This window comes from Salmo salar, chromosome 05 (assembly GCF_965601325.2).
Source record: "Salmo salar chromosome 05, fSalSal1, whole genome shotgun sequence".
NCBI classification, from domain to species: Eukaryota; Metazoa; Chordata; class Actinopteri; order Salmoniformes; family Salmonidae; genus Salmo; species Salmo salar.
Window position 1 is genome coordinate 55,299,442 of NC_138295.1, and position 22,020 is coordinate 55,321,461.

The 22,020-nt window shown below is 42.0% G+C and overlaps 1 protein-coding gene across 1 annotated transcript in view; it reads right to left on the reverse strand.

Annotated features, from left to right (window-relative positions):
* The window catches only part of LOC106605130 (mitogen-activated protein kinase kinase kinase 5), a 33,759-nt gene extending 13,187 nt beyond the window's left edge, over nt 1-20,572 (reverse strand). The window contains exons 1-15 of the mRNA XM_014200475.3: nt 20,070-20,572; nt 19,745-19,884; nt 18,818-19,005; nt 18,340-18,508; nt 10,265-10,371; nt 9,779-9,949; nt 9,246-9,358; nt 8,671-8,830; nt 5,115-5,265; nt 4,615-4,719; nt 4,196-4,248; nt 3,349-3,444; nt 2,627-2,711; nt 1,838-1,971; nt 865-992 (exon numbers count right to left, since the gene is read on the reverse strand). Of these exons, the coding sequence (XP_014055950.1) occupies nt 865-992; nt 1,838-1,971; nt 2,627-2,711; nt 3,349-3,444; nt 4,196-4,248; nt 4,615-4,719; nt 5,115-5,265; nt 8,671-8,830; nt 9,246-9,358; nt 9,779-9,949; nt 10,265-10,371; nt 18,340-18,508; nt 18,818-19,005; nt 19,745-19,884; nt 20,070-20,400 (2,131 nt within the window). The 5' untranslated portion in view covers nt 20,401-20,572. The remainder of the gene's footprint in view (nt 1-864; nt 993-1,837; nt 1,972-2,626; nt 2,712-3,348; nt 3,445-4,195; nt 4,249-4,614; nt 4,720-5,114; nt 5,266-8,670; nt 8,831-9,245; nt 9,359-9,778; nt 9,950-10,264; nt 10,372-18,339; nt 18,509-18,817; nt 19,006-19,744; nt 19,885-20,069) is intronic.
* Nucleotides 20,573-22,020: the final 1,448 nt, after the last annotated feature.

Genomic DNA, 22,020 nt, shown 5'->3' on the forward strand with positions numbered 1-22,020 from the left:
GGAAGGCTACCCGAAACATTTGACCCAAGTTAAACAATTTAAAGGCAATGCTACCAAATACTAATTGAGTGTATGTAAACTTCTGACCCGCTGGGAATGTGATGAAAGAAATAAAGGCTAAAATAAATAATTCTCTCTACTATTATTCTGACATTTCACATTCTTAAAATAAAGTGGTGATCCTAACTGACCAAAGACAGGGAATTGTTACAAGGATTAAAGGTCAGGAATTGTGAAAAACTGAGTTTAAATGTATGTAAACTTCTGACTTCAACTGTATATAGCCTCATTATTGTTATTTTATTGTGTTAACATTTCCTTTTATGCCATTTCATTGTAATTTTGTATTATTTTTTTAACTCTGCATTGCTGGGAAAAGGTTTGTAATTAAGCATTTCACAGTAAAGTCTACACCTATTGTATTCGGCACAGGTGACAGTTTCATAATTAGGGGAGCAGAGAAAGATGAGCAATACTGAAAGTATTGATGAGAGAATGAGTGAATACAGTAACAGAGTGTGTCAGTGGTAGACAGAGATTGAAGGAAGGAGAATGAGTAGTGGAGAGACACATAAAAACTGAGAAGACTGAAACCATTAGTTATACGGCAGTTTAAAAGTTAAAGCAGGACAGTATAAGATTACCAAAACTTCCGTCAGTGAGAGAATGAATGAATACTGTACATACTGAGTGAAGGAGTGATATAAAGACTTGTCTAAAGACTACTAATTTGTAGTAGACAGGCACAAAAATTTAAATTAGACCACTGAATAAAAGGGTTCTATGTGACCTGGTTTATGGGACCATAGAAACAGAATGAGATTTAATATAGAATTAAATAGAATCTATTTCTATGCTCTGTACCTCCAGGAACCTCCTCCATAAAGATCTTGATGAAGCCGTCCTGACTCATAGAGCCCAGGTACTGAACGATGTTCCTGTGCTTCAGCCTCTTGTGCAGAGCTATCTCCTCATGCAGAGGCTGGGAGTAACTGAGATTCACACACAGATGGGGAGAGAACCAACAGTTAGCATTGGCACTAGATTAGCATAGCATTAGCAAATGGGACAGTGTTCATATGCCGTTATAACAACATTGCTACAAAACATAAACAATGTTAGTGCTAGCTGTGCTGTCATTGAAAAACAACAAAATTCACACTCTAATCTTGCAGTTGTGCTGACATGGTGTAGCTGTGACCCATACATACTGTATGAATATGATGAGAGCTTTACAAGCACCCGTCATGTGCTGCTTTGGCCTATGTGGCCATTAGTTCTGCAGAGGAACTAAGTATTAACATTTCTTGGAACTATGGGGCTAAGCTCTTAGTCGAGGTCGAAGGCTCGTAAACAAGGAATGGGGAAATCTAAATAGACATCCATCTCTTCCGGGAGTAGATTCCGGTGTAGCTATGGGGATACTGGACAAACATTACACATTTGGAATGTTGAGGAAAACATATGCACATTCATTATTCTCATAATTAATCGTGAATCGTTTCGCTCACAATTATATAATATATTATACATAATATATTATACATATTAGGCTCAAAGAATAATTGGGATTTATGGTATAATGTGCAAAGAAAAGTAGCCTGGTCCCAGATCTGTTTCGTCGTGTCAACAAGTATGGTCATTGTTTGACAATACAGCAAAAACAGATCTGGGACCAGGAAAAAAAAAAGAAAGAAAAAAAAGGGGGAAATGTAGCCTGGTCCCAGATCTGTTTGTGATGTCGTGTCAACAAGTATGGTCATTGTTTGACAATACAGCAAAAACAGATCTGGGACCATGCAAAAAAAAATAAAAAGGGGAAATGTGTTTTCCATACGTTCTGTCTTTCTCTGGGATCTCCTTGATGGCGATGCGGACTTGGTTGCTCAGGTCCCTCCCAGCATACACCACGCCATAGGTTCCTTTACCCAGAACCACCTTGTCGCCGTTTTCGCTGGTCTCATAGATAAACTGCAGGAGGTAAGGGAGAAGGTTTATTCAACAGGAAGACGGGTGTGAAACTAAATGTGTGTGTGTTTCATAAAAAATGTGTTTTAGAGTGTGTAGGTTAGAAATATTGTAAAGAATTTCACAGGCAACCACAACAGAAAAGGTTGAGTGAGAGCGCGAAGCAATGGAAAAATATGCTAATTTAGAAACCTTCTGCTGTTCTGAACTACAGTGAACTGAAATACTATTTGAAATTATTTCAAATTGTATTTGAACCCAGGTTTGCTGGAGTGACATGCTGGACTGAATCCAATGTTCTGTGAATACCAGGAACTTAACACACACAAAAATGAGGGGTCGGGAATACGTTAACCATTGGGGAGCGGTTAAGGGAAACTTTTCACCTTTTGACCCCATCATGACAGGGCTTGTTTGTGTACTGGTAGGGTAGAAGGGGGGGGTCAAAAACAGAAAAGCAGCCTCGAGAGGGAGGATTCTAGGCTTCTATGGTCCTATCTCAATTTGTCTCTCCGCAATTCCTTGAATCCTTTCCAACCGTATTGGAGGAGAAGGTCCAATGTCTCTCCCCTCAAACCCTGGTTTCCAATGCGTTTTCAGAAGGAAGCAAGAAAAGAGGAAATCGAGGAAAGATGAATTGAGAAAGAGCCTAGCTGACCTCCAGTAATCCTCCAGTGAGCTCGCTGGGGTACTCCACTGGGGATTCTGCCTGGCTTAGGAGAGAATTGACCAGCTCACAGAACCTGACGGAGAAACAGCACACACAAGAAACTAAATCATATGGAAAGACAGTCATATATTCATGGACCTCACAGGCAAATCATAGATAAGACCTGCTGAAACACACGCAAACAAATTCAGTACACAGCACTGTTATCAATCTTATATGTCATGACATATTAAATGGGACCTTTCGATTGCCAGTTATTTGCCTTTCACTGATTGCACAAATACTACTATGAAAACCACTTCCTATTTCCTTCCTTCTCAGAAAGTCTTGGATAACACTGGGTATTTACTGTATCCCAATACACAACACCTAGATAATAATGTACTGTATTAGCACACAATGTAAAATTCATACACCTATCAATCCACACAGAAAGGGGAGAGAGAAGCAGGCTCTATTTCCATATGCCAGAGTAAAATAAACATTAACAGTTGTCATGTCAACACAATCAAATAATGTGATAATGGTTGAATGAACAGGCCCAATCTGTATGTAAGTTTTATGTGGGGAATGAATCATTGGTTGATATGGTTGGTTGTTACACCAGTTCCTGCTAGACAGCTGGGCTAAAGGCTGTCTTTTGGTGTGTGTTTGTGCGTGCGTGAGCGTGTGTCTGTGTATAAGTGTGTTTGTATGCGTGTGGGACTCACCCTTTACAGTGCAGCTCGCTGGGAAAGCAGAGTTGGAAGTCATCCGAGTTCTCCAGGACATACAGGAAGCAGCTACGCTCGTCAAACTTGGAAACACTGAACAGGTCAAAAAGGTTAGAGAGGGGGATTAGGAACTACACAACACTTCAAAGCGAACAGCGGCATCACAACGAAATAACAACAAGTATTCTCAAAATAGCAATGCAGGCAAACAAAGTTTAGGGAATATGAATCAAGACAAGAAAAGCCAATAATAACACATTCAATACGTGGCTCTGCAATTCAGAGAAAAACTTTTTCTTTGTATCTCGTATAGATTGAAATACTGATAAGTTTCAAGCCACCGGGTGATAGTGTTGCAAATACAAACTGAAATAAAATAAATCTATCTACTGCCCTGTAGGCAGTTCGGTAAGCAAAACAAGGGTAAAGTACACAGTGACCTCCACAGCCAAATAGACACGGACTCGCACGCACACATATCCAGTCACAGTCTTTTAAAAGAGCACAGACAAAAACACCCTGATGGCCAGTGGCCAAGTCCGCCAGACAGTTAAAGTGTTCAGACTCAGTAGACCGCAACCTGGGTTCAAATACTATTTGAAATCCTTTCAAATACTTTAGCTGGGCTTGACTGAGCACAATGGAACCAATAGAGTAGTCGCAAACCTGCAAACTCCGCCCATCTGGAACTCCAGGCAGGCTAAAGCAAACGCTGAAATATTTCAAATAGTATTTAAACCTAGGTCTGGTAGACTAGCCCTGATGATATGCATCTGCTGCAGTTGTGAACACCACACACCCACACATCAAATGTTAGCACACTCTGTACTGTCTGTTACTGTACCTCACTCCCCGGATTTGCGAGGCTGGGAAAGTCCACTGGGCTTTCTGGCCTTTCTATGGAAGGGAAGACATGGCAGACTGTCAAAATGCTCACTCAACAGTATGCACGTGCCTGCACACACTCGCGAGCACACTTCCTCATTAGGCGTTTAGGCGTGTCTTTCTTTCCCGTCACTGATGTGCTGCCGTTAAGAAAACACTCCACGCCTATTCTAGTTAGTTAAACACACCATTCTGTCTCACACTATTCCTGAACTACCATTTTCAATGTCTTGACAGGTTGAAAACTGTAGACCTGTACAGTATAACTCAGTAGTTAAATATCTACAAGGCGGTAGGGGTCTGTTTACCTGGTCCCAGATCTGCTTGTACTGTATAGCCAACTCTTATGGTCATTATCATGCCAAACATGGTCTGTACCTTCAGGGGTGTGATGTGGTTGAGCTGAACCGTGCAGCTGTCGTCCTCCTCACTCACACATACTATGGTGGGTTGGAGCACTTTGGTCGGCTCCAGGATCAGAACCTGAGGAACGGCAATGGTTAATGGTGATAACAGTTTTTAGCATTAAAAGGTTACTTTTTCTAAATACTTTTGCTGCAGAAAGGCACTGTACATTGTTAATGTGACAAACTATCCCGGCAGGGTGACGCCAAGTGCCAACTTCATTAGCAATTATCTAACCATGACGGTGCAGTTAAAATACATGTTAAAGCAAATATTTTTTACTGCTCTGCATTTGAATGCCCAGAACTGTTATATACTAGACAGAGAGAATCTATTGAGATCTCATAAAGCAATGTGGGTTTGAGGAACTGGGAGTACTGGGAGTGGTGGAGTCTGACAGAGTGTCTTGGCAACGGTCAAGACACTCCAACTAAATAAAGCTGAATGTACTGGGAGCTGTGGTGAGGTCTTACTGGGCAGCGGTCAGTGGAAACAGTGGGCTTGCAGGCTTGCAGCATCAGCTCCATCCAGAAGTCCACAGTCTCCTGTTTAGACAGTTTCACCTCCGGGGGCTTGGTGAATTGACGATACAAGATGAATGTCTCCATGATCGAGCCCACATACCTCAAAAGAAAGATGTGAATAAGTATTTGAAAATCAAAATAAAGTTGACCTTAAAGAGACATTGACATTGACCTTAAAGAGGCCATACCAATATTTTTCTTAGTGGAAAGGGGTCCCCTAAATGGACAGTATCTTTAACATTAAAGGCCCCGCATAAAATCATGTTTTTCATCAAATGGATGATATTTGGATGAAACCAGATCAGAGTTGGATGACCAAAGTATGAAAAATTACTGTTGCTGATACATTGATCAAGTCTGATCATAAAGTTACTGGTCCCCTCCCCGTGTCAAAAACTTGAATTCAGATGGTGGGATTATTTAGGGTTTTGTGTGACATCACATAAAGCCCTAATTTGAATATACCAATGGTAATGTCTTATTCTCTTACCTAATTTAAATAAGTACCGCCTCGTAACCATCAGCGCAGAAAGTGTGTTTGCAGAAGGGTGTGGTTTACATAGCTAGCTAGTCTACTGGTGCCAAAACTTGACTGCAGGGTGACATCAGATTACAGGTTTCTCCTATTCATCTATGGCAAAAAAAAAATATAGGTTTCCCCTTTCATCTGTGTCTGGTGTTTGCTAGTTACTGGCTAGCTAGTTCTTCAGCCATCATGGAACAAAAAGGGGGGAAGGGTCATTCAAAATTCAGACGCAGTTGTCATGTAATATATCTGTCAGTGCTGCTGTAAACTGCAACAGAAGAGACATGCCAAATGGGAGATTTTGACATCATTGATAGTCATGGTTTATGAACATGGTCTGGCAGTCAACATATATATATATTTTATGAGGCATACCCAGACCTCAGCCTGTCCAGTTTCAACTGAAATTGTCCAAGACGAACTAGCTACAAGATGAACAAGCTAACTATCTTCATGATCTCACTGCAACACTGCTGTCATGACGTGGCCCTTTCTGGTTGTAGATCATGGCTTCCCCCTCTCTTTCTCTCACTTTCTCCCAGGTTTTATTGCCCCAGGTCATAAATACCACAGAGACTCTCCCTGACCATGCAATTGAGAGAGAGTTTCACAGTAAGACAAATGGATTCTCCCGCCCAATTCTACTACGTCCCAGAATTTGAGAATGGAACAATATTCCTATTTTGGAGAATGTGTAAACGGTCGGTGGAGAAGCCAGCTACGACCCGGTCCGTTTTGTTTCATGTTTGTGACCTCATGAAAGACAAGTGCCTCAGTTATGAGGTTTGCATCTAATTGTTGTATAAAATGAATAAGTAAAGATGAAACTATTTGTGAAATTATGTAATGTGAGGTTAACCTTTAATTTGAGAGAATTGTATTCCCTGTAACGTTTCATTAGTCAGTGGCCAGGTCCCCATGAGCATGCCTTTTCTATTGTTACGAGTAAAACCCACTCCTGAGGAAATTCACATCAGACCACGCAAACCCTGGTGTAAGCTAAGGTTGCAATGGTTGTTGAATTCCTAACCATACCACGTGGAGCATTGGCTACACGGCTGGAAATGGTTGAACTCTGAGACTATCGATCCCTACAGAATAAGAGCAAATCTTAGATACGAATTACTGGACTGCAGCTAGAAATTATGTAAACCGAGGATGCGAATACCGACAACCGCTGAAACATCTATTCTAAGAACAATGGACGCCTGATGTATCCAATACAACAGACACTATCAGGAGCTGCTGATGAAGCTACCACCATGAAAGACATTATGACTTCTGGGGAAGTAACCAGAGACTCTCTGATGAACTGACTCTCTAGCAGACGGACCGACGATTCCAACAGAGAAGACAACAACGACACCCGGGCGTAAATATATTTATTGCAATTATTCCCGAATGAAAGGCTGTTCATGTGCTAAGGGATTAGTATTTTAATGACTATAATTATCCACTGTGTGTAGTGATCCATTGTGTCTTTCCCACTCCTTTATCAGTCCACACCCCATTTCCTTTGTATACCAAACCGCCGTCATATCGGTTTAGCCCACTGGGGAATCTTCCTTATCATCGTTAGTAACCAATATCTACTGTTCGTTAAGTATTTCTGTGATTATTTAGTTAGTTAGTAAATAAATAATTAAGCCAATTGGTCTATGGATGATTCATGGTGTAGGCTGGGTTCGTGCAGATAACCAATAATTCTACGACGTTTGAAATGCGACTGACATGAGGTAAAGAATAATTCAGTAATTGAAGACTAATTGATCAGATATTAAAATATCTGAAGAGTTATATTTGGAAAATTATAACTTTGTAATCTGAAGATTTTCCGTGGTGCCCTGACTTCCTAGTTAATTAAATGTACATGATTAGTTTGATCACGTAATAATAATTACAGAGAAATGATTTGGTAAAATAACAGTCTTCACCTTTAATGATAGCCAGAGACACGACACTGCTCATTACGTCCAAGTTAAACATAAGTATTTCAAAGAAATGTCAGTCAAGGTGAGCTCCCTCCCACTCAGCCTATTAGCTCCCTCCCCACTCAGCCTGTCTTTTCAGCCTTACTGATAGTTAGACATTAGAGGAAAAGTGAATTTTCTCAAATTCTGAGCATTTTTTAAAAATCGGGAAAAAAATATAAAGTCTATTTTACATGGTAATCCGAATGACTGTGTGGGCCCTTTAACAAGATATTTTGAAATGTGCCCTCTCATTCTGGTTTCTAATCATCTCAATCTCAAAAACAAGGTTCAAATAACATCAGTGTTATTGAGTACATCACTGGGGCCAAGCTTCCTGCCATCCAGGACCTATATAATAGGCGGTGTCAGAGGAAAGCCCATAAAATTGTCAGAGACTATAGTCACCCAAGTTATAGACTGTTTTCTCTGCTACCGCACGGCAAGCGGTATGGAGTGCCAAGTCTAGGACCAAAAGGCTCCTCAACAGCTTCTATCCCCAAGCCATAAGACTACGGAACAATTAATAAAATCGCCACCCGACAATTTACATTGACACCCCCCCTCCCTTTTGTACACGGCTGCTACTGGCAGTTTATTATCTATGCATAGTCACTTCACCCCCACCTACATGTACAAATTACCTCAACTAACCTGTACCCCCACACACTGACTCGGTACCGGTGCCCCCTGTATATAGCCTCGTTATTGTTATTCTTATTGTGTTACTTTTTATTTTAGTCTACTTCGGAAATATTTTCTTAACTCTTCTTGTACTGCACTGTTGGTTAAGGGCTTGTAAGTAAGCATTTCACGGTAAAGTCTACACTTGTTGTATTCGGCGCATGTGACAAATAAAGTTGGCTTTGATTTGAATCTGTTAGAATGATATGCTCATATATTTCACATCAAGAATGCCTGTCTGGTCCCAGATCTGTTTGTCCTGTCTCGAATGTTTGCAGTGACAATGACCATAGGATTTGACAAGATGAACTGTGACTCCTCTCACCACATGGGTGCATTGAGCCGGTAGAGTTTCTCTGAAGCCTCGATGACCTTCCTGTGTTCGTTAGCCAGGATGCTGGCTCCCAGGTAGAAGCCTACGTCCCAGTAGTCCTGCATCTTCTCCAAGCTGCCCTTCCTCCCCAGGAGGCTGCTCAGGGTCACGCCTGGATACACACACACACACAAACAAACACAGATGGGCGCAGACAGACACACGTTAGATAGTGAGAATATTATATTTATATTTTCAGGCTAACAGTATGGCATCGAAATGTAACAAAAGAAAAAGAGACACATGACATGGCACAGAAGCCCAAATAGAATAACAGTGACATGCATTGATACATAATGTACGGGTGTAATTATTTAGTGTCTTTATGCAGGCTGTTAGCAATGATGATAAGTGATTGGCAGGGATTACGACTGCACCAACAATTAGCCCACACTCGGTTGATCACAGACATGGATAAAAAATAAGGCAATTGTAGTTTACTTAAGCAATTAAACAAAACATGAACACACAAGTTCCATTTGACAGGCTACTGATTCAGGGCAGTGGATTGTCTGAGAACAATGTACCTATTTTCCATAGCTCGATGGAGGTGTCAAATTCGTGGCCGGCAGCAATCAAGAGGACAACGTTGTTGATGCCGGAGTGAAGGGTTGGCTCTGTCTCGAAGGCTTTGCCGTACCTGGGGGAGAATCCGTGAAGGGAGATTAAAACTGATTCATTCATTAATTAATACATATTGCTGCCTAGTCAATGAGCTGACCTAAGCAATGATTTGTTTAATAACAGCGTATCATATAGTATCAGGTGTGTCATGACTGTTTATGCCATCTGCAATGTCTTCATTCTAACGGTGTTATGCATTTTTTATGACAGAGGACTCAAGTAAAGTGTAACTGAAAGGATGGAGGGAACTCAAAGGGATAACATAACATAGACTGATGTAGAGCCCTAGTAAGGAGGACTTGACTGGAGTGAGTGAAGGGATGCTGTGTCTACGGTGTACATATTAGGACAAATTACAAGTCCAAACTGCCTTTGATACAAACTCCTTGTGACTCTAAGGCTGTACTAATATGGACACTGTAATGGTGTGTCTCACCAGTAGCAGGCCTGGTCTCGACTGCGATGGTCTTTAAAGCCAGAGCTCATGAACATGTCTTTGTAGATACGGCCGCAGAGGCAGTGCACGTCCGACGCCACCCTGCCACCTGACTCCACAATGGGCAGAATCACCTCCAGGGCCTTGGCACGGTCACCTGGACGATTCCTCCTGAAGGTCAAAGATTAGGAAAAATTATGACAGATGGAATCCTCAGAATCAACAGCCTGTGTTCTGCTGCAAGTTAAAGTGGCGGGTAAATTTCTTGAAGAAAATCTGTGTGCTTGCTTCAAGCTGTCTAAAATAATAAAGATAGGAGAAAAACAGTAGTGTGCTTTCAGAAAGCCCACTAATTAAGTGTTAAAATGGGGGAAGGCTTTAACCCATTTAGTGTTGTATACACGTTATGTCCTTCTATTATATAATGTGAAAGACTATCGTCAAACAGAATATGTGAGCAATACACAAATGGAGGAACAATGGTACCTGTTTAAAGCAAATATGTAGTGAAATTTGATATTCTGCTGGGCAGCCACCAAGCACATGGGCAAGTTGTTCAGAGTCTCTACCAGTTTGATAATGGCATCGTAGTCCTGAAGTCAGAAAGAGGACTGGATTACAGCAAACCCTTTATCAACATTATAATAACATCTCTGATTTCAATGAATTATAAATTAGGCATGGCTACAGACACCTTTAATATTTTTAAATAGACATACAGAGTGAAGTGTCACGTCCTGACCCTTGTAAGAGGTCATTTTCCATAGTAGAGTGGTCAGGGCATGACCTGTGGGTGTTTTAGTTTTCTGTTTCTATGTGGGGTTTTCTAGATTTCTATTTCTATGTTTTTGTTTTCTATGTTTTGGCCAGGTATGGTTTCCAATCAGAGTCAGCTGTCTATCGTCGTCTCTGATTGGAAGCCATACTTAGGCAGCCTGTTTTTCATGTGTGGGTAGTTGTTTTCCGTTTTGTCAAAATGTACCTTACGGAACTGTTGTCGGTCGTTTTGTTGTTTTGTGCAAGTGTCTTCATTAAAAGTCAAATATGAGCACTATACACGCTGCGCCTTGGTCTCCTTTAGACGACCTCCGTGACAGTGAAGATCCTCATTCAAATTGATTTACTTTAACCCCTGCAGTACTTGTTAGGGTTGGGCGATGTCAACCTTTGTTCTAACTTGATTTAGTAGCCATAAAAAAAATTGTGACATAAAATGAATATCCCCCCTATTTGCCAAGCCAAAAATATATACAGTGCCAGTCAAAAGTTTGGACACACCTACTCATTCAAGGGTTTTTCTTTATTGTAACTTTTTTCTACATTGTAGAATAATAGTGAAGACATCAAAACTATTAAATGACACATATGGAATCATGTAGTAAACAAAAAAGTGTTAAACAAATCAAAATATATTTTACATTCTTCAAAGTAGCCACCCATTGCCTGGATGACAGCTTTGCACACTCTTGCCATTCTCTCAACCAGCTTCACCTGGAATGCTTGAAGGAGTTCCCACATAGCCTGCTTTTCCTACACTCCGCGGTCCAACTCATCCCAAACCACCTCAATTGGGTTGAGCTCGGGTGATTGTGGAGGCCAGGTCATCTGATGCAGCACTCCATCACTCTCCTTCTTGGTAAAATAGCCCTTACACAGTCTGGCGTTGTGTTGGGTGATTGTCCTATTGAAAAACAAATGATAGTCCCACTAAGCGCAAACCAGATGGGATGGCATATCGACGCAGAATGCTGTGGTAGCCATGCTGGTTAAGTGTGCCTTGAATTATAAATAAATCACTGACAGTGTCACCAGCAAAGCACCCCCACACCTCCTCCTCCATGCTTCACGGTGGGAACCACACATGTGGAGATCATCTGTTCACCTACTCCGCGTCTCACAAAGACGGTTAGAACCACAAATCTCAAATTTGGACTCATCAGACCAAAGGACAGATTTCCACCAGTCTAATGTCCATTGCTCGTGTTTCTTGGCCCAAGCAAGTCTATTCTTCTTATTGGTGTCCTTTAGTAGTGGTGTCTTTGCAGCTTGAAGGCCTGATTCATACAGTCTCCGCTGAACAGTTGATGTTGAGATGTGTCTGTTATTTGAACTCGGTGAAGCATTTATTTGGGCTGCAATTTCTGAGGCTGGTAACTCTAATGAACTTATCCTCTGCAGCACACGTAACTCTGGGTCTTCCTTTCCTGTGGCGGTCCTCATGAGAGCAAGTTTCATCATAGCGCTTGATGGTTTTTGCGACTGCAGTTGAAGAAACTTTCAAAGTTCTTGACATTTTCCAGATTGACTGACCTTCATGTCTTAAAGTAATGATGGACTGTCATTTCTCTTTGCTTATTTGAGCTGTTCTTGCCATAATATGGAGTTGGTCTTTTACCAAATAGGGCTACAGTGAGGGAAAAAAGTATTTGATCCCCTGCTGATTTTGTATGTTTGCCCACTTACAAAGAAATGATCAGTCTGTAATTTTAATGGTAGGTTTATTGGAACAGTGAAAGACCAAATAACAAAAAAATCCAGAAAAAAGCATGTCAAAAATGTTATAAATTGATTTGCATTTTAAATGAGGGAAATAAGTATTTGACCCCTCTTCAAAACATGACTTAGTACTTGGTGGCAAAACCCTTGTTGGCAATCACAGAGGTCAGACGTTTCTTGTAGTTGGCCACCAGGATTGCACACATCTCAGGAGGGATTTTGTCCCACTCCTCTTCGCAGATCTTCTCCAAGTCATTAAGGTTTCGAGGCTGACGTTTGGCAACTCGAACCTTCAGCTCCCTCCACAGATTTTCTATGGGATTAAGGTCTGGAGACTGGCTAGGCCACTCCAGGACCTTAATGTGCTTCTTCTTGAGCAACTCCTTTGTTGCCTTGGCCGTGTGTTTTGGGTCATTGTCATGCTGGAATACCCATCCACGACCCATTTTCAATGCCCTGGCTGAGGGAAGGAGGTACTCACCCAAGATTTGACGGTACATGGCCCCGTCCATCGTCCCTTTGATGCGGTGAAGTTGTCCTGCCCACTTAGCAGAAAAACACCTCCAAAAGCATAATGTTTCCACCTCCATGTTTGACGGTGGGGATGGTGTTCTTGGGGTCATAGGCAGCATTCCTCCTCCTCCAAACACAGCGAGTTGAGTTGATGCCAAAGAGCTCCATTTTGGTCTCATCTGACCACAACACTTTCACCCAGTTATCCTCTGCATCATTCAGATGTTCATTGGCAAACTTCAGACGGGCATGTATATGTGCTTTCTTGAGCAGGGGGACCTTGCGTGTGCTGCAGGATTTCAGTCCTTCACGGCGTAGTGTGTTACCAATTGTTTTCTTGGTGACTATGGTCCCAGCTGCCTTGAGATCATTGACAAGATCCTCCCGTGTAGTTCTGGGCTGATTCCTCACCGTTCTCATGATCATTGCAACTCCACGAGGTGAGATCTTGCATGGAGCCCCAGGTCAAGGGAGATTGATAGTTCTTTTGTGTTTCTTCCATTTGCGAATAAAACTGTTGTCACCTTCTCACCAAGCTGCTTGGCGATGGTCTTGTGGCCCTTTCCAGCCTTGTGTAGGTCTACAATCTTGTCCCTGACATCCTTGGAGAGCTCTTTGGTCTTGGCCATGGTGGAGAGTTTGGAATCTGATTGATTGATTGCTTTTATACAGGTAACAAGCAGCTCGTTACCTGTATAAAAGACACCTGGGAGCCAGAAATCTTTCTGATATAGAGGGGGTCAAATACTTATTTCCCTCATTAAAATGCAAATCAATTTATAACATTTTTTACATGCGTTTTTCTGGATTTTTTGTTGTTGTTATTCTGTCTCTCACTGTTCAAATAAACCTACCATTAAAATTATAGACTGATCATTTCTTTGTCAGTGGGCAAACGTACAAAATCAGCAGGGGATCAAATACTTTTTTCCCCCTCACTGTATCTTTTGTATATCACCCATTCCTTGTCACAACACAACTGATTGGCTCAAACGCATTAAGAAGGAAAGAAATTCCACAAATTAACTTTTAACAAGGCATACCTGTTAATTGAAATGCATTCCAGGTGACTACCTCATGAAGCTGGTTGAGAGAATGCCAAGAGTGTACAAAGCTGTTATCAAGGAAAAGTGTGGCTACTTTGAAGAATCTCAAATATATTTTGATTTGTTGAACACTTATTTTGGTTACTACATGATTCCATATGTGTTATTTCATAGTTTTGATGTCTTCACTATTATTCTACAATGTAGAAAATAGTAAAATAAAGAAAAGCCCAGGAATGAGTAGGTTTCCCCAAACTTGTGACAGGTTCTGTATATTTTCATTTATTTAAAATAAATACAATTATAAAATGGACACTAAAAAGACTGCTAAAAATATATTTTAGTAGCCTTTTCCTCTCCGTTGGAGCTGTGGCATAAAATAAATGTGTGTCTGTGTGTGCCGACACGCATGACAGCCTCGTGGGTTGTGCTTCTGTGATACTCTACTCAAAAAAATAAAGGGAACACTAAAATAACACTTCCTAGATCTGAATGTGTCACGGTTGTCGTCTGGAATGGAGGACCAAAACGCAGCAGGAATGTGGATGCTCATCTTGTATATTTATTTAAATAACAAGAACCCCAAAAATGCAACAAAAGAAAACGAACTCACGAACAACGAAACAGTCTTGTCAGGCACACTCAGCAAAACAAGAAACAACCTCCCACAAACACTAAACCAAACACATACCCATATATAGGACTCTCAATCAGAGGCAACGAGAAAGCACCTGCCTCCAATTGAGAGTCCAACCCCCCATTAACCTAAACATAGAAACACAACTAACTAGACTAAACATAGAAATACATAAACAAAGAACAGTGCCCAAAAACCCCGGAATACATAAATCAAATACCCTTCTACAAAAAACACCACCCCGAACCACATAAAACAAATACCCTCTGCCACGTCCTGACCAAACTACAATAACAAATAACCCTTATACTGGTCAGGATGTGACAGAATGAATGAAATAATCTTATTAAATACTTTTTTCTTTACATAGTTGAATGTGCTGACAACAAAATCACACAAAAATAATCAATGGAAATCCAATTTATCAACCCATGGAGGTCTGGATTTGGAGTCACACTCAAAATTAAAGTGGAAAACCACACTACAGGTTGATCCAACTTTGATGTAATGTCCTTAAAACAAGTCAAAATCAGGCTCAGTAGTGTGTGTGACCTCCACGTGCCTGTATGACCTCCCTACAACGCCTGGGCATGCTCCTGATGAGTTGGCGGATGGTCTCCCGAGGGATCTCCTCCCAGACCTGGACTAAAGCATCTGCCAACTCCTGGACAGTCTGTGGTGCAACGTGGCGTTGGTGGATGGAGCGAGACATGATGTCCCAGATGTGCTCAATTGGATTCAGGTCTGGGGAGCGGGCGGGCCAGTCCATAGCATCAATGCCTTCCTCTTGCAGGAACTGCTGACACACTCCAGCCACATGAGGTCTAGCATTGTCTTGCATTAGGAGGAACCCAGGGCCAACCGCACCAGCATATGGTCTCACAAGGGGTCTGAGGATCTCATCTCGGTACCTAATGGCAGTCAGGCTACCTCTGGCGAGCTTATGGAGGGCTGTGCGGCCCCCCAAAGAAATGCCACCCCACACCATGACTGACCCACTGCCAAACCGGTCATGCTGGAGGATGTTGCAGGCAGCAGAACGTCCTCCACGGCGTCTCCAGACTCTGTCACATCTGTCACATGTGCTCAGTGTGAACCTGCTTTCATCTGTGAAGAGCACAGGTCGCCAGTGGCGAATATGCCAATCTTGGTGTTCTCTGGCAAATGCCAAACGTCCTGCACGGTGTTGGGCTGTAAGCACAACCCCCACCTGTGGACGTCGGGCCCTCATACCACCCTCATGGAGTCTGTTTCTGACCGTTTGAGCAGACACATGCACATTTGTGGCCTGCTGGAGGTCATTTTGCAGGGCTCTGGCAGTGCTCCTCCTGCTCCTCCTTGCACAAAGGCGGAGGTAGCGGTCCTGCTGCTGGGTTGTTGCCCTCCTACGGCCTCCTCCATGTCTCCTGGATGTACTGGCCTGTCTCCTGGTAGCGCCTCCATGCTCTGGACACTACGCTGACAGACACAGCAAACCTTCTTGCCACAGCTCGCATTCATGTGCCATCCTGGTTGAGCTGCACTACCTGAGCCACTTGTGTGGGTTGTAGACTCCATCTCATGCTACCACTAGAGTGAAAGCACCGCCAGCATTCAAAAGTGACCAAAACATCAGCCAGGAAGCATAGGAACTGAGAAGTGGTCTGTGGTCACCACCTGCAGAACCACTCCTTTATTGGGGGTGTCTTGCTAATTGCCTATAATTTCCACCTGTTGTCTATTCCATTTGCACAAAAGCATGTGAAATTTATCGTCAATCAGTGTTGCTTCCTAAGTGGACAGTTTGATTTCACAGAAGTGTGATTGACTTGGAGTTACATTGTGTTGTTTAAGTGTTCCCTTTATTTTTTTGAGCAGTGTGTGTATAATATATATATATATATATATATATATATATATATATATATATATAATGGTTTGTAAATAATGAAGGGCCTGGCTGCAGAGCACGCAACTCTGCTGTCCCCAGAACTGGATAATTATTCAACGATTCGCATTTTTGACTAATCTTCCTCTCTTATTAGGCTAGTCTTCTATACGTTGTAGGTAGGTTCTGTACATTGTTAATAATAGGCTATTGAAATAGGCCTACTCTACACATCATTTCTTTCATAAGCTTGGCTCAGCTGTAAGTTTCCTTTTGACTTCATTTTTCCACCAAAAATATTGTTTGCACAATTTCACTTCTTGTTGCCTGTAATAGTTTCCATTCAAAATAAATCTGTATTAGAAAATCACCTATAGATTCTGACTTTCACAATTGTTTCCATTTGAAAGCTGCAACTTTAGGACATTAAACACTTTATTAAAATGGCCTACTTGGGAAATATTTTTTATAATGTTAACTTGTCTTAATGCTTTTGATAATCTTTTTTAATTAGTAGGATTTGGCTTTTGGTCATTTGGTTCGCAACAGCAAGTAGGAGGGATGACTCATTTATTTCAGACTAAGCATTGCTTAACTGTAAGGTTTGTTCAAACTACTCATTCTATTTTTCTATCTTGCTATTGTTTGTTCTACCTCTCATTATTACATTAGGCCTATCATGTTAAGTTATTCAAAAACAACTTGAAACTGTCTGAGAACTCTGTTAAATAAATGTATTGTTTGATCAGGAAGTAGTACAGCGGGAGGAGGCGGGAGAAAGCCAGCATGCATAAAAACGGATGTCATATTCATGTCAAATGGAGAGAAAATACAAAATTAGGCTTTTAAAATAAATTAGACACCGGATTGTCCGCTATAAAAAAAAAATTATGGATAGGCTTCGGCTATATGCCCAGATCACCCGACACTGAGAGAAAAAAAATATGTTTCTGACTGGACATTTTGCGCTGCTTTGGTGAAAATCTTAGCTTTGTCTACATTGTTCTTTTGCATTCTATAAATTTTTTATAACATATTTATTGAAATAGGTTATGTAGGCTATAGCAAAGAAATAGGCCACTTGGCATGGCCCTGCTGTGGGTTGCCCGGGCAGCTCTTTACTGCGTGGTGCCAATCAAGTTGAAATAGGCTATACATTGTCTGTCACGTCACGATGTCATCACCATCAACGATGGCTGTCAATCAGCTTCGATATCCAATACTATCATTATATCAGCCAACCTCTACTAGACAGTGTTCTTGCCTACAACTGAGACCCCCGATAAGATGAGTTTATTTTTACTCAGAATGACCATGGAGGTTTGCCATCTAATCATTGTTAGCATTCAATCCCCTTTCTATTGGTCTTTGTGTTCGCAGACAAAGAGCATTAATGTTTCAATGAAGGAAACCGTCATGCAAAAACAGGCAACCATCATGCAAAAACAGGCAACCGTCATGCAGACTGTAGATCCGCCACACCAACGCACAGGTTTTAAAGGTAGATTCAGCGATGCATGTAGTAAACTGCAGAGTTGGGCCAATTTCCACAACAACAAAGTATGAGCACGAGGCTAAACTTCTCAGCTATTGTGGTCCTGCAGCTATCACATTGCAGCAGTTACACTGTGTGAGTGAACTGTCTTGCATCACGCTTATCTTCAACATGTGTGGTTCATTCCTCTGCTCGTGGTAACGTCACATTGCCGATTCTCTGTTTAAAAACACCACAAAAGCATTCCACAGCCATAAAAGTGAGCCCATGCCCAAAAATCTACTGCCCAAACACAACAGCCAGCATAACATAAATAAGGGCAGTCTTGACACTGGCAAACACAGTACCACTGAGCCCTCGGTCATGTTCATTAGGCACCAAATAGTAGGAACTACCTGGACTTGTTCAATAAGAAGCGCTCATTTTCATTTTCCATTACACAAAGCTTTGCTACAGTGTAACCTAATAAACATGATCCAGGTCCCTCGCTCCCATAGCTAAGCCCACCTGGACATCCCGGTACGACAGCAGTAGGTTCATGATGATGTCTGGGCTGAGCAGCTCCACCGTGTCAAGGCGCTTCTGGATGCGGCTCAGCTCCTGACTCAAATCCTGGCCACTGAAGCGCTCCCGGGCTGTGCGGATCTCATGCCGGATGGACTCCCGGAAGTACTCACTAATAAGAGAGACAGTTGTACCCTTAAGCAAGGCACTTAGCCCCTGAAACTGCTCTTGATCCAGAGGCATATATTGTATATAGCACGAATGACTGATAATAGCTCATGTCTAACTGAAAGACATTTGCAGTTGGGCAGTCTAGACATTTCCAAGCTTAACCTTGTACTTTATTTGCTGCTATTCTCCCACCCAACCAATCTATCAAACCAAGCAGTTTGGTTGAGCAAAACTAAGTGAAAAACACAACGACGGAGTGAGTCATAAGGGAATAATTAGACATGCAGTGTGGGTAGCATGACATGCTGACCTGGCATGAACGTGCACATTATCCAGCAGTTGGATGAGCCTCTCTACCAGTGGGGTGAGGAGGGGTTCCAGTTGGAAGCTTGGCTGCATCAGTTCTTTGATGCCGTTTAAGAGGGTTGCGTCGCAGGCAAACACCTTGCCCTGTGGCAACACTACATACGGGATGAACGTGTAGCTCCCACACTGCTCCTGAGGGAAGACAAACATACGGGCATTAACATACAAGCTCTCACACACAAGCGTTATCTATATGCAGCATACATAAACATTATGACCAAACCCCAGCACACTATTAGCAAACAGAAACATATAGAATTTTCACTTTGGTACCACTGTATTAACATGTGTTCAAATATTAGGAAATGTTTTTGCTTAATCACATCTCGGCAAAAGCTTAATAAACATAAATGAGGTTACGAACACTGTTCCACTGTCATATGCCTGCTTGAGGACTTATGATAATGGAGAATTCCCCTTGGTACCTTTTCCATACCAGAGTGGTATCATGCTCTAATAGCGGTGCTGCTTTAAACACACATATCTACTAAACACACACATCCACTTGATAGACTGAAGGAAATCCATTGACCTATAAACCCATAAAAGACTGCAATTCAACCTTTGTTCAACAATCCAGAGAAAACAACCCTAGGATCAACTTATATCAGAGAAATCAGGGCAAAAAAATATGTCACAAATGTTTGTTTTTTTAAGTACAGCAGTGGTTATTGCTAATATTACGCAACTGGTGGTGGGATTGTTGTGGCAATGGAGGGGAGATCTTTATGGCACTGTAGCCTACTTCTTCCAAAATGTCACACCCTGTTTACAACCCAACTATCCCCCAAAGTGAGCTGGCAAAAGGCAAACTTGGTCCCTTCGTCAATCCTTCGTCAATCATTTAATAATTGTAAACTCTCACGTGTACCTTGAGTGCTTGAAGGTCACTGTCCTGCTTGTAACAATACAGGATGACGTTATTGGTCATGCTGAAGCTCTCTCTTACGCCCAGGTGATAGAAGAGGGACTGCTGGCAGTAAGTATCACTCATTTCTACCACTGCCACATCTGTCAAAAGAGAAGGGTCAAATTGGGTGTCGAAATTCGAAAACACCCGTGCAGCGCAGGTACGCACTTAAAATACCTGGGTGTGCAGAACACACACACTAACTTTTTGGCCAACAACACTTCAGAAGAATGAAGTAGTGTGCTTTGGCCAATGCCTTAATGACAGTCGGCATGACTATACTTGCCTGCATTGTAGAAGATATCAAGAATGTCAGTCGTCCCAAGCGATATCCTCTCGAAAGGAATGGTTTTGAACACCGCGTGCGTTTCCGCGCAGGCTTCTTTCACGGACTTCAGTGACAAGTTCTCTTCTGTCTGTGGTAGGGATGCATCCTCAGTGACAATGTATGCAACAGCAACAGCCCTAGTCCGGCTCCGGGGGGAAATAATGTGTTTATTCGAGGTGCTGAGTTCAATAGCCAAAGGGTCCTGCCATAAACTTCCAGCTGATACCCAAACAGGATCCTTTCTCTTAACCTCGTGCAGGCTCATACGCCTGCGTTCCGTGGTATACATTTCCCCAAATATTCAAGAACGCATATTCCAGTATTGAATACCTTTTTTAGACAATGCAGCTCTGTTCCTGCAAATTCCACAGGTGCGTCTCGAATCGCCCCCGTTTCCAGTGACATTCCGCGAACTATTCCATAATCTCTACACGCCTTCAACCCCTCCCATATCCCTGGTTGCAATGCGCGATTTCGTTTTGCGTGGCCCGGTGCAGCCGGTCGGCGTAGTCTTTACATTTTAGACCATTCCATTGGTCCTTAAATTACATCTCTACTCACCAGGGGCACCGGGCCATGCGAAACGAACTCGCCCAATGTCTAGCCCAGATTAACAGTTGGATTTAGAGAGGCTCTTTTACGACCTCTGCTGACTATGTAGTGGCGTAGCCAGAAATTCGTTGGTGGGTGAGCCTGTAGAAATGTTGCTTTGTGGTAGAGATACATTTGTCGTTTTATAGCTAATCTTATGCTATTCTACACATTTTGCTATGAGACTGATAGAAAATGTTGCTGTTTTAAAGCTAATTTCCTGTAATTCCACACATTTTCCCATGGGGCAGAGGAAAATGTGCAGTTTTATAGCTCATCTCATGCTATTCTACACATTTTGCAATGAGGCTGAGAGAACATAATTCAGTTTATGTTACAAAAAAAAAACATAAAATCTTACTAACGAAGGGCAATGCTTGCTATGAATTCTACCTCATGGTGTTTGCATGTTTAGGTAAAAAGACAAATAATGTCCTGTTTGGAACACTGACAAGTAAAGAGCGTAAGAATATGTTTGGGTGATTGGGTGGGTCTGGCTCCCCAGTGGGTGGGGTATGCTGATGATTCAACCATATACGCATCAGCAACCATAGCTAATGAAGTCACTGAAACCCTTAACAAAGAGTTGCAGTCTGTTTTGGAATGGGTGGCTTTAATAAACTGGTCCTGAACATCTCTAAAACTAAGAGCATTGTATTCGGTACAAAGCATTCCCTTAGTTCTAGACCTCAGCTGAATCTGGTAATGAATGGTGTGGATGTTAAACAAGTTGAGGAGACTTAGATTGTGAACTGTCATGGTAAAAACATATAGATTCAATGGTTGAAGGACGGGGAGAGGTCTGGCCGTAATAAAGAGATGCTCTGCTTTTTTGACACCACATTCCAAAAAGCAAGATCTGCAGCCTCTAGTTTTGTCTGATCTTGATTATTGTCTAGTCGTGTGGTCCAGTAATGCAAGGGAAGACCTAGTTAAGGTGCAGCTGGCCCAGAACTGAGCGGCACGTTTTGCTCTTAATTGTAATCAGAGGGCTGATATAAATACAATGCATGGCAGTCTCTCTTGGCTAAGAGTTGAGGAGAGACTGACTGCATAATTTCTTCTTTTTATAAGAAACAATGTGTTGAAAATCCTAAATTGTTTGCATAGTCAACTTACACACAGCTCTGACACACACACTTATCCCACCAGACATGCCATCGGGGGTCTTTTCAGTCTCCAAATCCAGAACAAATTCAATAAGGTGTACAGTATTATATAGAGCCCTTATTGCATGGAACTTCATTCCATCTCATATTGCCAAAATAAACAGCAAACCTGGTCTCAAAAAACAGATAAAGCAACACCTCGTGGCACA